This window comes from Apodemus sylvaticus, chromosome 19 (genome assembly GCF_947179515.1).
Source record: "Apodemus sylvaticus chromosome 19, mApoSyl1.1, whole genome shotgun sequence".
Lineage (NCBI taxonomy): Eukaryota > Metazoa > Chordata > Mammalia > Rodentia > Muridae > Apodemus > Apodemus sylvaticus.
Window position 1 is genome coordinate 29,488,403 of NC_067490.1, and position 13,845 is coordinate 29,502,247.

Here is a 13,845-nt window from a genome sequence, read left to right on the forward strand (position 1 = left end):
AAAGACTTCACGAGCCAGAGGGGATGCAGGGCACCAGAATAGAATCAACTAAGCAGGATGCACATGAATGCTCAGAGACTGAAGCAGCAGCACAGGGTCTGCATTGGGTCTGCACCAGGGCCTTTGTATAGACGTTACAGCTATTAGCTTGTACTTCTATGGGACTCCTGACTGTGAGAACAAGTGGATCTCTGACTCTATACCTCATTTTTGCTTCATCTTATTATATTTTATTTTGCCATGTTTGGTTGTTACCTCTTAGAAGCCTGTTCTTTTATAATGAAAACCAGAAAGGGAATGGATTCAAAGGGACGGAGAAGGGAAGTAGTTAGGAACTGGGAGGAGCATAGGAAGGGGAATCTATAATCAGTATATATTGTGTGAGAAAAGAATATATTTTTATTTAAAAAAAAACTTCAAAACAAAACAACAAAATAACAAAACAACAACAAAAGCAATAAGCCTTGATCCCCTACAACTGTGAAGAATAAATGTATGGTTTATGAACAACTAAAAAAGTATTTTGACCACATGTATAATTATCTCTCTACCCTTTCCAAGTCATGCTAAAGTGAAAATGAAAGATTCAAAAGGTAAAAACATTGACAACAAAGGAAAAGGTGAGTGGTAGTGGTGCATGACTTTGATCCCCACACTCAGGAGGTAGAGGCAGGCAGATCTCTGTGAGTTCGAGGCCAGCCTGGTCTACAAAGTGAGTTCCAGGACAGCCAGGGCTATACAGAGAAACCCTGTCTTGAAAAAACCAAATCCAAAAAACCAAAAAACTCCCAAAAAAGAGCCTGTGCTAGAAGGCACACACACATGCCAGAAGGTGGCAAACAGTTCTGAAAAATGACATCTCAGGAACTGGCCCTACTAGTTAGGGGCTAAGAGAATAGTAGCTCAGTAGTAGAGTCCTCACACCTAGTATAAGTAAGGCCTGGATATCAATTCCAGCATTATAGAAACAAGCAAGCCAACATCCAATAAATGAGAAAGAGCAGGTTTTGTCAATGGTGGTATAAAGTGTGGGTCTTAGAGACCGAGGATTAGAGTCTTTGTAGGATCTGAGATTAAGACTGCTCTTACAGAGGACCTGAGTTGGGCTTCCCAGCACCCATGTTGAAAGGCTCACAACCATCCACAACTCCAGCTCCAGGGGCTCTAACAGTCTTTTGGCCTCTCTGGGCACCTGCATTCACACACACATACACATGCTGAGACTCATACACACACACACACACACACACACACACACACACACGCACACACACAATTTTAAAAAATCTTTAATAACACCGAGAATTGGATTACATACAGTGGTTCATACTACAGAGCTTCGTAATATAAACTTCTGAAATGTGATCCCTGTAAAAGTGTCATTCCATCCCCAAAGGGCTTGTGACCGACAGACTGAGAACTGGCTCTAGAAAAACACCCAGCCACAAACAAACAAGGAACAAACATATAGCTTAGCTGACAATCGGAATAGGGTGTAGTTAAAAGAACAGGCAAGAAATAATCTTGTTTCTCTGCTTGAAAGTCAGACTGACAGCACAGGCGTGATGGCTGACACCTTTAATCCTAGTAATTGGTGAGCAAAGGCAGGAGGATCTGAGTTTGAGGCTAGCCTGTATGGCGTGAGGTCCAGGAATGCAAAGGTGACACAGAGAAACCCTGTCTTTAAAACATCTTTAGATAACCTTATCTTTAGAAAATGTGTGGGAAGGCAAATCAATAAAATGGGAGCTAGATCAACAGGCCAAGTCAGTTCCTAGTTAAGACAGGTCTAACAAGGCAGATGAGGACACAGAGGTCACAGACGATGCAACTAAAGCAGAGTCTAAAAAGTTAGAGATATGATTTTTACCAATAATATTGGAATCTCAAGTGAAATGGATAAAAATTCCTAAAATAACTCAGCTTTACTTACTCAAGAAATATTACAAACCATAATACTCTTTTTTGTTTGTTAGCTTTTTTGTTTTTGTTTTTTTTTTTTTTTTGTGACAGGGTTTCTCTATATAGGCCTGGTTGTCCTGGAACTCACTCTGTAGACCAGGCTGGACTCGAACTCAGAAATCCACCTGCCTCTGCCTCCCAAGTGCTGTGATTAAAAGCGTGCGCCACCACTGCCCGGCATAATACTCTTTATTAATAAATACTGTGGGATAAAGAAAATTGAAAGGATGAATATAAGTTAGTTTTTCAAGGAGTAGAAAATTATCTCAGTTGCATATGAACTTGTCTAGAAGAAAGGAAAAAAATAAGATATACAAAATCAGTATAATGCAAAAATTAACTGAAATAATTTACAGAAGGTGCAAATCAGAGGTTTATTTTACAAGTCTTGGTCTAGTTTGGACACTGTGACAGGAATATTTCTTGTTTTTTAAAGACTTATTTATTTTATTTATATGAGTACACTGTATATACTCTTCAGGTATATGAGCTACCTGAAGAGGGTATCAAATCTCTTTATAGATGGTTGTGAGTCACCATGTGGTTGTTGGGAATTGAACTTGAGACCTCTGGAAGATCAGTCAGTGCTTTTAACCACTGAGCCATCTCTCCAGCCTGACAGGAATATTTCTTGAGCCAGGAGTTTGAAGCTGGTGTAGGATACATAGTGAGCTCCCATTTCACACCATATTCCCCTCCCCGCAAATCTATAAGAAAAAGACTGTAATTGCCAAACAGAAACTTTAATACAGTAATGGAAAAACAAAAGACAAAGTTATTTCTAGACAAAATGAACCATAGCTTATGAAAGACATATGAAAAAATATTTTTAAAAAGGAAAATTTGTTTATAGCATATATAAGCCCTTATAAAAACACAAACAAACACAACCTACAGGTAATTAGAAATTGCAAAGAATGTCAGAGAAGTAGCTACATATAAGATCAATATGTAAAGTAGTGGCTATTGGGATTCCGGTAGAAGTTTCTTATTATCCTTCCTATCCTCCATCACCCTCTGTCCAGATTTATTCTTAATCCCATAGCAGCCTCCTTGCAGAGGCCCTGCCTACCACCCCAACTCAATGCATTGGGGACTCTACCTTTGGTGTGGACCCAGGGTCCTGTTAACCCTTTTACCTCAGTCTTCTCAGATGTATTCTTTGTCCTACTGCAGCCTACAGCAGAAGCCCCTCCTCTCACCACACCTTCACTCCTTGGAGATTCCACCTCTGGGTTAGACCTGGTTCTCCTAGCTCTTTTCCACAGCCACCCTCAGCCTTTCCTTCTAGCCCATCTTGTTTTGTTTTTTTTTTTTCCTGCCAACCTTCAGAAGCACTCTCTTAGAGACCCCAACAGCCAGCACACTCAAAGAACCCAGCCAACAAAGGCAAGACAAGATATCAACACCAAGAAATATCTCAAACACTGTAACTCCACATGCCTAGACATGTGGAGTTACAGTGTTTGAGATCCCCAGATCACAAACATAAATGACAAGACAATATGCCTCAAAGAGAGCCCAGGAACCCCAATACGGTAATCCCTGAGAAATGACAGTGTAAGTGAGACACAAATCAAGGACTATGACTATATGCAAGGTCCTGAAGGGATAAAAATAAATCTCCAAATAAAGAAAGACCACGAAAACACAGACAGTTGAATGGAGCAATGAAAATAGTTCAGGACACCAAAGTCTAAGATGAACTCTGAAAGGCAAGGTCCCAAAGATACTTCATCTCAGGATGGCTTCTTGCTGCTGATATGTCTTTCCTGTCACTATTACATAGCCTAAGGATTCCTGGGCATTAGCCTACCATATTGAACAGACTTTCTGCAGAGCAACACAAAGATGAACTTTCATGAATTAATAATATTTTATAGAATTACTGTTTTGATTCAAATAATCTTAGGAAGAACGTTTTAAGAGATGGCTTTAGTTGTCTTGCTAGAAAGATAAAGTTCAAACATTTGATTCAAAAGAATCAAGAATAGAATGTACCTACTCCTCATAAAAGTAAAGACTGCATAATAAATACATCGAGCTTTTATAATTACACTAACAAGAGAAAGGCTCAGGACAAACTCGTATTCAAGGGAAAGCAATCAGGTCTCAGGATGAAACCACAGGTGTACATTATGATAAAGCAAGGCCATGTGAAATTGTTGCTTTGAACTTAAGTGAGCTTACAGAATGAAACACTGCTTCAAACTTAATATCGAGATCCTTTTGTAACTCCCATTTTATGTAACATTTTATCTTTGAGGTAATTTTCTAAGAACTTTTGTCTATAAAAAGGCCAGAGAAAAGAAATAATGAGGATGGGGTCAGCTTGGGAGGCTCTGTCCCATCTACCCATCCATATGTCTGTTTGTATGTGTGTAGGTATATGTGATGTAAGCTTGCAGGACAAAGTGTGAATATGTGTATGTATCTGTGCGTATTTGCCTGTGTAAAGGATTTTAATTATTTTTCTTTCCTTCCTCTCTGGTTCAGAAAGAGTTAGCCAGACTGGCCAGTGAGGGGCTCCGGGCTGCCTGGTCAGAGAAGGGAGCACTAGCAATAAATCCTTTACCTAATAACTCCCCCATCTCCCAGCTGTTAACCAACAGGTATTAATTCGTCTGAAGCCGTCCACTTCTGGCCCCAGAATAACAGAAAAATGAAGGAGATGAAATATTATTTATACTAAGCAACGTTAACTCTCGCAAAACTGCAGCAGCCACCGCACCTCATCTGTTGCCTTCTAGAGAAACCCAGTGCCCAGGCAGGCTCTCCGCAGTACATCTCAGCAATAGAGTTTTAAGACATAGAAGAGAGACCTCAAACACTAAAGATAAGGTAGAAAAAAATGGATAGCTTAGTTAAAAAAATGTGAAATCTGGAAAAAAAAAAATCAAGGCATCCAGAAAAGACCAAATCTACAAATAGTGGGGATACAAGGAGTAGAAACCCAGGTCAAAGGCATGGAAATACTTTTTTTTTTTTAATTTTTTTATTCAATATAATTTATTTACATTTCAAATGATTTCCCCTTTTCTAGCGCCCCCACTCCCCGAAAGTCCCGTAAGCCCCCTTCTCTTCCCCTGTCCTCCCACCCACCCCTTCCCACTTCTCCGTTCTGGTTTTGCCGAATACTGTTTCACTGAGTCTATGGAAATACTTTTAACAAAACCAGAGAAGAAAATTTCTGAAATCTAAAGGAGGAGGTACCAATCAAGAACACTAAAAAGACAGGACCAGAAATTTCCCCATGATACATACTAATCAGCCTTGACCACAGAGAAGAAAGAAAGGATATTAAAAGCTGCAAGGGAAAAAGACCAAGTCACTTTTAAAGGCAGGCCCATCAGAATAATGCTTGACTTTCCAAAGTTAAACTAAGATCACATGAGCGATTTAAGCAAAGCCATGACTCCTGGTGAAAGAAAACAGAAGCAGTAATTAAAAGTCTCCCAATCAAAAAAGTCCAGGGCCAGACAGTCAATGTAGAATTTTACCACACCTTCAAAAAAGAAAAATGGCCAGGCGGGCGGTGGTGGCGCACACCTGCAATCCCAGCACTTGGGAGGCAGAGGCAGGCGGATTTCTGAGTTCGAGGCCAGCCTGGTCTACAGAGTGAGTTCCAGCACAGCCGGAGCTACTGTTTCGAATCTCCACCCCCCCTGCCCCCCCCAAAAAAAGGTCACTATCCTTTATGAACATAGGTGGAAATATTCTTAATAAAATACTATTAGCTGATACTTGCTGGGAGAAGGAAAATGGGATTTCTACAACAGTTAAGTAACATTGGGTAATTAACCACAAGGCAGGCCTCATACTGACGAGTAGTTTACCAATCTAAAAATCCATGTTTTTTGGTTTTTTTTGTATGTTTTGTTATGATTTGATTTTTTTCCCTTGACATGAATAGAACATGAAATTGGGTGGGTAAGAAAGAAGAGCAGAAGAGCTGGGAGGACCTGGGGTCGGGGTAGGGAAAGAATATGAGCACGATATATTGTCTGAAGCATTTTAAAATAATTTAAAAGTCGCAACAAAAAAATATTTGTTATTTCATGTGTGTATGAGTGTTTCCCTATGTGCATGCATGTGCACCCACGTGTGTGACTGGCACCTGTGGAGGCCAGGCACGGGAACTGGAGTTACACAAGAGGGTTGTGAGCCACCACGCACCCTTGGGAACCCAACCTGCGTGCCCTGCGAGAACAGCAAGTACTCTTAACTGCAGAGCCACCACCAGTCCTAAAAGAAAACTCCTGATGAGCATGTCAAAGATGTTCTGTGGCATACTCTGAAGAATGCCTCTTCTAATCCTTATAACCAACCATTGTCTTTGATACCAAAAAGCTAAAACTAATCTCCTGATTACCCAGGGCGGAAAAAGTAAGAACAAAGAAACAAAGACAGTCTGTCCTGACATTACTGGGAGACCAAAGACTCCTTAGGACTTCCAACTTCCATACTTCTGGGAATCGTTTTTAATTTCTGTGAAACTGAAAAAACTGTCGTTGCCTGGTCTCATGGCATAGACCTTTTATCCCAGTACTTGGGAGGCATAGGCAGGTGGATCTCTGAGTTAGAGGCAGACCTGGTTTACAAAGAGAGTTCTAGGAAAGCCAAGACTACATAGAGAAACTGTTTTTTTTTTTTTTTAAAAAGAAAGAAAATTTTGCTGTTCAACAAAACTAAAACTTTCAAAATGTTTCCATGTTTTTGCTCAGTATGTAAAGTTCTACAGCAGGCCATAGCTCTCAAGCTGGAGTTATCACTGAGAAAGGAGCCTCCCTTGAGGAAATGCCTCCATGAGATCCAGCTGTAAGGCATTCTCTCAATTAGTGATGGAGGAGGGAGGGCCCTTTGTGCCAGGGTGCCATCCCTGGGCTTTATAAGAAAAAAAGTCTTGGGTTTTATAAGAAAGCAAGCTGAGCAAGCCAGGGGAAGCAAGCCAGTAAGAAACATCCCTCCATGGCCTCTGCATCAGCTCCAGCTTCCTGACCTGCTTGAGTTCCAGTCCTGACTTCCTTTGGTGATGAACAGCAATGTGGAAAGTGTAAGCTGAATAAACCCTTTCCTCCCCAACTTGCTTCTTGGTCATGATGTTTGTGCAGGAATAGAAACCCTAAGACATAGAGTAAGCCTTGAAAATAGAAAACAGCACATAATAATTTATGTTTGCCTGGAATGGTGGTGCATGCCTTTAACCCCAGCACTCAGGAGGCAGAAGAAGGCAGATACCCTGTCTCGATTTCTTTTGTTTCTGAAATTTCCTGTGCCATTATTCTTAGGTCCCTGTATGGACAAATCTATCAAAAACAAGCATTAATCCAGTGAGTAAGTTTGACTAAGATACGTAGCAAAGAGGTGTGCAGGGTAAGGAAACGGTGTAGACATTTACAGGATGACTGTCAAAGTCCAGTTTCAGAACTGCCACAGATCTAGAGGACGGACAGAGCTGCTCCCTGCAGGGAACAGAAGGCTGCAGGGAGCCGGAATGCCACGCAAATGCGGGGCAGGGACACACTGGAGCCTCCTCCTGAAGCTGCGGCAGGTCTGCGGTGACTGTTACAGGTTCAGGATAGAGGGAACAGGAAAGAAAGCGACTCTAAAGTTAAATGTGATGAAAACTAATGATGATGCCTAGTGCTGGGGACCTGGCAAGTTGAGTGGAGATCACAAGGCCAATGTGTTACCATCCCCCACACTGCCTGAGGGCGGCTAGAACTGAAGCTATCAAATGTGGGTCAGCAGTCATGTATAAATCTATTCCCACGTGAGGAAGTGCTACACACGGCTGAGTTTTCTAAGGAGATCAGAGAAGGAAAGATAAAAGTACTAACTATAGTGAGGGAGGACTACCGACTTTTTGTTTGAAATGAGTCCTGTCCCCTTCACTCTGAGTTAAAGAACTAGTAGGCTAAACCAAGGCCAGTAATGAGGCGATCAAACCAAAAGCAAGATCCGTCTGCAGCGAGTCCTCACAGAAATTTTACCTATGACTAGACATTTTCTATAAGTCAACAAAAACTGCTTCGTTACCTTAATAATGTCATCGGTTCCTCCATCAGCAGGTTTTGATTTGAGTTCTTCGACTTCTTTGTCTAATTCTAAATAATAAAACAGATTCCAGTTCAAAAACTAAGAAAATAATTACTACTGAACTGACAAATACATGCTAAGAATCCGAAGCCCAGCCGGGCAGTGGTGGCGCACGCCTGTAATCCCAGCACTCTGGGAGGCAGAGGCAGGCGGATTTCTGAGTTCGAGGCCAGCCTGGTCTACAGAGTGAGTTCCAGGACAGCCAGGGCTATACAGAGAAACCCTGTCTCGAAAAACCAAATCCAAAAAAAAAAAAAAGAATCCCAAGCCTATAAATTAGAATGTATTTAAGAAGTCAGCACTTGGAGAAATAATAACTCCATCCAAACAATAGTAGTTGTTTTTCTTCTCCCTTTTACTATGAAAGGTTTCATGTGGAAGAGTGATCTAAGTTCCCAGCACCCTGCTTTAGTGCACATGAATAACTGTGTTTCATCTGAAGCTGCATTCACTACTTCTTCCTTTCCTGTCTTTCCTTATTGCCCACAGAGATGTAGAGGCAGCTATGCTGCCCAAGCTGGTGTTGAAATCCTGGGCTCAACTGATGCTTCTCTTTTTAGCCTCTAGAAAATCAGAGCCTAGGTGTGGACACCACTATGACTAACTACCCTGAGAATTTGGAAGCATGTCCCATACATTCTATTATTTTTGTTGTAAATATTGACTGTATAATCTTAAAGCGATAACTAAGCTTATATCAAACACATGTATTAATCTGAATATTTCAACAATATATATACACACATCAATACACACTAGTTCCACAGCTTAGGTCATCTTCCCAAATAAATTACTTGAGTACAAACTGTTCCATTTTCTACAAAAAACCTCTATCTGTTCTGGTTAAGAAAAAAACAAAACAAAACCTTGGTGTTTAAAATTTTAAGTTAATGAGAATTCAAGAGCTCTCAAATAGGGAATCACCCAACTTGAGCGTGTGCATACACTTCAAATTTCTGAGAATGTCTTGGGAATTACTTTGTGCCTTTTACATTTCAGCTGATTTCTCTAAAAGACACAGCTAATTTAGAAGAGTTTATAATCCACGTGAAGCAAAAAAGCGGTTCATTTTACCATTAAAAAAATATTCCTCTTGGGGTGGAGAGATGGCTCAGTGGTTAAGAGCATGGGCTGCTCTTCCAGAGGACCTGGCTTCAATCCCCAGACCCCACATGGCAGCTCACAACTGTCTGTAACTGCAGTTTCAGGGAATCCAAAACCCTAACAAAGATATATATATAGCCAAAACACAATTGTGTGTGCACAAGCAAGCACACGCGCACACACACACAATGAATTAAAAATTCATGTCGGGCAGTAGTGGCACACTCCTGTAATCCCAGCACTCTGGGAGGCAGAGGCAGGTGGATTTCTGAGTTTGAGACAAGCCTGGTCTACAGAGTGAGCTCCAGGACAGCCAGGGGCTATACAGAAAAACCCTGTCTCGAAAAAACCAAATCCAAAAAACAAAACAAAACAAAATTTTTTAAAAAATCATTTGTTCCTTTATTTATTCAAAGGAAACTGCAAGGCTAGGCATGGTGGTCTAGTGGAAAAACTATAATTCCAAATGCAGTACCTGTACACCTCGCTTTGGCTTTCTGTAGCAGCATCATTTGCTTCTTGGCAAACTTGATGAGATCTTCTCTGGGCAATGTTTCTAGCTGAAAGATGTAGTCGTGTTATTGACTTTTATAACCCATGCTCCTAGCATGCCCACCAAGAGAAACACAGCATCTGCCTAAAACCAGAAACACTCTAAATTTTCAAGCCAATCATAATTTTCAAACTGACAACTATAACTTCAATAACTAAAAATTATTAGCTGAATCGAAAGTCAAACAAAAACCCCAGCATAAAACTCTTACAGAGTTCTCTAACTGTACAAGTAAGGGTTGGAATGAAAGATTTCTAGAGCTGTAGAATTCATTCTGTTGGAAGTTGAAAACATAACTACATTCACATGTGAATCGGATCACATTTAGACTTCAACTAAAATATTAAAGTTTACCAACTGAAAATTACTTAATCTTTGTGCACAAAGTTTTCTCATCTGCAGAATGAGAAGAGTGGAGATTATTCCACGAAGCTTACATGAAAGAATCTGGTACTTAGGCCAATTGCCTAGGAATCAGTATGCAAACAATACATGTTGGTAATAAACCACTACCTTCCTGGATCATTTAGCATTAAACATTGCACAGAGCTGTAACAACAACTTTATTCTACCCTCCGCTGAGCTGGAGCCAACAGGATCTAGCTCCTTGATTCTTTCTTCCTCTTATCTATTGCCCTCGTCAGCGTGTCACTGTGTAAACTCTCATAAAACAGACTACTTAAAGGTTTGAAACACAGCAGAATCTCAGCATGGTGCTAACACAGGGCAGGAAGTAAACAAACTGCTTGCACATCAGGAAATTAAAAAAAAGAACAGGAAATCTCTCAGTGACAGTAAATTAAAATGAAACACCCTGAGGAAAGGTTAGTTCTCAAAAAAAAAAAAAAAAAAAAAAAAAAAAAGAAAGAAAGAAAGAAAGAAAGAAAGAAAGAAAGAAAAAGAAAAAAGAAAAAAGAAAAAAAGAATTCTCCCCATGCCAAAGCTTTCCAATTTTATTAACCTTACGCTCTAAGGGAACCTGGCGGCAGAGTGCTCGCCTCACCTTGGATTTCGGGGTCCCGGAGGGTGCTGCAGCCACCGCATCTTGAGCAGAATCCTGTAAAAAATATAAATCAAGAGCTCATCCCAATTCCCGGCACAAGGCGCGGCCAAACAAACCAGTGCAGAGGAGGACCCCTTTAGGCGGGAGGAACCGGAGCCTGAGCCGGAGCCGGGCCGTCGGCAAGGCAGGAGCCAGCCCCAGGTTCAATGCAGAGCGCCGCGGCGGGGGTCGGCCGTGAAGGTGGGCACAGGGTGCTGGCCGTGCCCTCCCACTCCTCGAGGGGCACCCGGGGCCAGCTGGGCGGCACGACGCCCACTTTTACCTCCATCGCGGCTGCGACCCGCGGCCACGAACGCCTCTTCGGGAGTCCCAGCTGCTCCGCCTCTGAGGCTGCAGAGCGCGGGTCAAAGGTCTTGCTACGAGGCGACGCCTCCCCCGCGTCTCCAAGGCTACGCAGAGTGGCACTTCCGCTTCCTCCTTGGTGTCCCGGAGGAAGTCCTCTGTGCGCAGGTCCCCTGGCCCGCGCCTGAATGCGCCGAGTCGCCCCGCACTGCTCTGTGCCTGGTGACAGGTTTGAGCACGCATTCCTTTTAGACCTCTGTTTCCTAATTTTTAAAGATGGGGTTTACAAATTTAACTAATCCCCACTAGCAGGCATATGTGAAACAAAGTTTATAGGTGACTTAATTCTGTCATGTTCAAAGTAGATTCCTTTGCGAGTAGTAATTGGTAATAAATTACCGAATCCCTGACTTTCTCAGGAGTTTCAAAATGCTGGCATGCTCTCTGTATTTCTAAATATGAATTTGCTGGCTGAGGTGCTTCTTGTATTGTTAATATTGTCAATTTGAAAGGATCTAGAATCATCTAGGAGACAAGCCACTAGACATGTATGTGAAATTTATCTAGATTAAATTGAGCTATGGAGACCCCCCCAGTAACTGTGGGTGGCAGAGTGGTGTCAATGGCTGAATAAAAAGGAGAACTCTGAGTGAACTCCAGCATCCATTTGAAAGACTCTATCAAGGTCACAGTGTGGGAAGGTAAGAGTGGCTAGTGTCTGGTAGACGCCCTCCCTTGTGGTCACAAATGAGAGAGGACAGGGTAAAGGGATTCAAGGGTTCTGTCAGAGTCCTACAGGTCTTCCTTTTCCTTGTAGTTGCTCACAAGGGGATGAATGCAAGATAAAGAAAAAACAAAACCTCAGAGGACTAGAGAGGAAAGCAGAGAGACCAAAGATATTACAATATAGATTTTCGTTGTTATTGTCTTACAGAGTGGTAACAGGGCACCTTTAGACTGACCTAGGCCTTAAAAAATGTCTGATATTTTTCTATTGTTAAGCCTGGCCTAAACATAAACTAGAGGACAGAGCAAGTGGCCTATGGTGGTGAATATTAACGTATTTTTTGTAGGTGAGAGGACGTTTATTCAGCAGGTTTTTCAAGTTGTCTACTTCTGGGTGTAGGCATACACTAATTGCAGGTATAGGACTTCAAGCAGTTGGGCACTCAACCCAAGTAGAGCCAGAGAATTTTTGAAGTTACATATGGGAAAAACCAGGTATTTTTGTTGGTTTTGATCATGGCTTTTGGAAATCATATGGTATTACCTTACAAAATATAAAGACATCACATTCAAAATGAATGTTTTCTCCCTGATAATACTCTGAAGGAAAAAAGTCATTACCATTGAGAAATTCTCAATCCTTATTCCCAATATACAGCTCAATAAGTGACTGGATGCCTTCTCTTGTTTCTCTGATCCTTCAGAAACAGTGATTTTCTTCAGTTTTACAGTGGACCGAATACCTTTCGTTAGTCAGGTTTCATGCACTATTTAAATTCAGTGAGAATCTGCCTCGACAGGTGGGATTTTCCCATAGATCCATTTTGTTTTTTCAAATTGCCCTCTGAAACACCTTGTTTTGTATCATGCTGGTCTCCTAACTTTGTATTGGGAGAAAGGAGACCATCAAAATATCCCAAGATAAAAAAGCATTAAGTTCTTGAAAACAGCTGGAGAGTAAACTATTTCCAAAAGAGAGTACTATTGTTTACCCCAAGATATAAAAACAGCTTCAGTACCCTGAGCTAGAACTGATCTGAGGACTCGATTTCTTGGTACCAGAAGGCACCATGTAAGCTTCCACAGGAAGAGGCCGACAGCAGTCCTTCCCAGCTAAGCCACCTGTGAACCACATCATCCAGCACGGCCCGGTAATCAGAATTCAGTATTGGACTTCATTGGACTAATTTGACTTAAGAGCTGCTCAACAAAAGGGAAGCCATGCCTCCTACTGGAAACCAAGCCTAACTACTCAGTGCTACTGAGGTCGTGGTTACTGGAGGAGAGTCTTCAACCATTCATTTACTAAGCTAGCATTATCTCCAGCAATATAAACACTTGTCCTTGTACCCTGATATGAGTATAGTCTTTACCTCTCATCAAGGAAACTTTTCTTTGCATCAGGTGGAGTCATTAAGAAAACTACAGTCCATCAGTATTCAGGGTTTGGAGCTCAGTCCCAAAGGATCCATCTACAAAACATGTCCACACCTCAGGCTCAGAGAAAATTGAGGAGGAAGGGGTGGAAAGACCGTGAGAGACAGAGAATCAGAGAGCTCGTGAGATTCTGTCTCCTAGTAATGTCAGAAGCTACCTATAAATCTCACTAAATGACTGCCCAAGAATGAACAAGGATGACATCAGTGGATGTGGTGAAGTGGGAAGAGAAGAGCCGTTAGGCCTCTGCATAAAGAACTACAGGCATCTGAGGAGAGCTGGGAACAAGAGAGGTGGTCCTTCCCAAGGAAGGGCACATGAAGTGATTGTCCAATACCAAATAGCCCTGAAAACATACTTACAAGTAGCATGGACTAAAGAGGCTATATTTGGGAACATATATGTATATAATACGTATATACATGCAATAACAATTCATGAAAAAAAGCCATGAAATTGATGGAGAGCAAAGAAGGTTAGATTAGAAGGGTTTTGAGAGAGGAAAGAAAAGGGAGAAATGTAGTTATTGCTAACCTGTCCTGGTCAGGGAGACTAAGTCTTTGCACATTGAAGGCTATGTGAAAAGATTTGTGTGGGGTGTCCAGGGGACCCCAGGTCT

General features: G+C 41.6%; 1 protein-coding gene across 1 annotated transcript in view; it reads right to left on the reverse strand.

Annotated features, from left to right (window-relative positions):
• Gcc2 (GRIP and coiled-coil domain containing 2) overlaps window positions 1-11,155 on the reverse strand; it is a 49,913-nt gene extending 38,758 nt beyond the window's left edge. The window contains exons 1-4 of the mRNA XM_052163214.1: window positions 11,044-11,155; window positions 10,722-10,775; window positions 9,641-9,725; window positions 8,002-8,069 (exon numbers count right to left, since the gene is read on the reverse strand). Coding sequence (XP_052019174.1) covers window positions 8,002-8,069; window positions 9,641-9,725; window positions 10,722-10,775; window positions 11,044-11,049 — 213 coding nt within the window. The 5' untranslated portion in view covers window positions 11,050-11,155. The remainder of the gene's footprint in view (window positions 1-8,001; window positions 8,070-9,640; window positions 9,726-10,721; window positions 10,776-11,043) is intronic.
• Between the last annotated feature and the right edge of the window lie 2,690 nt (window positions 11,156-13,845).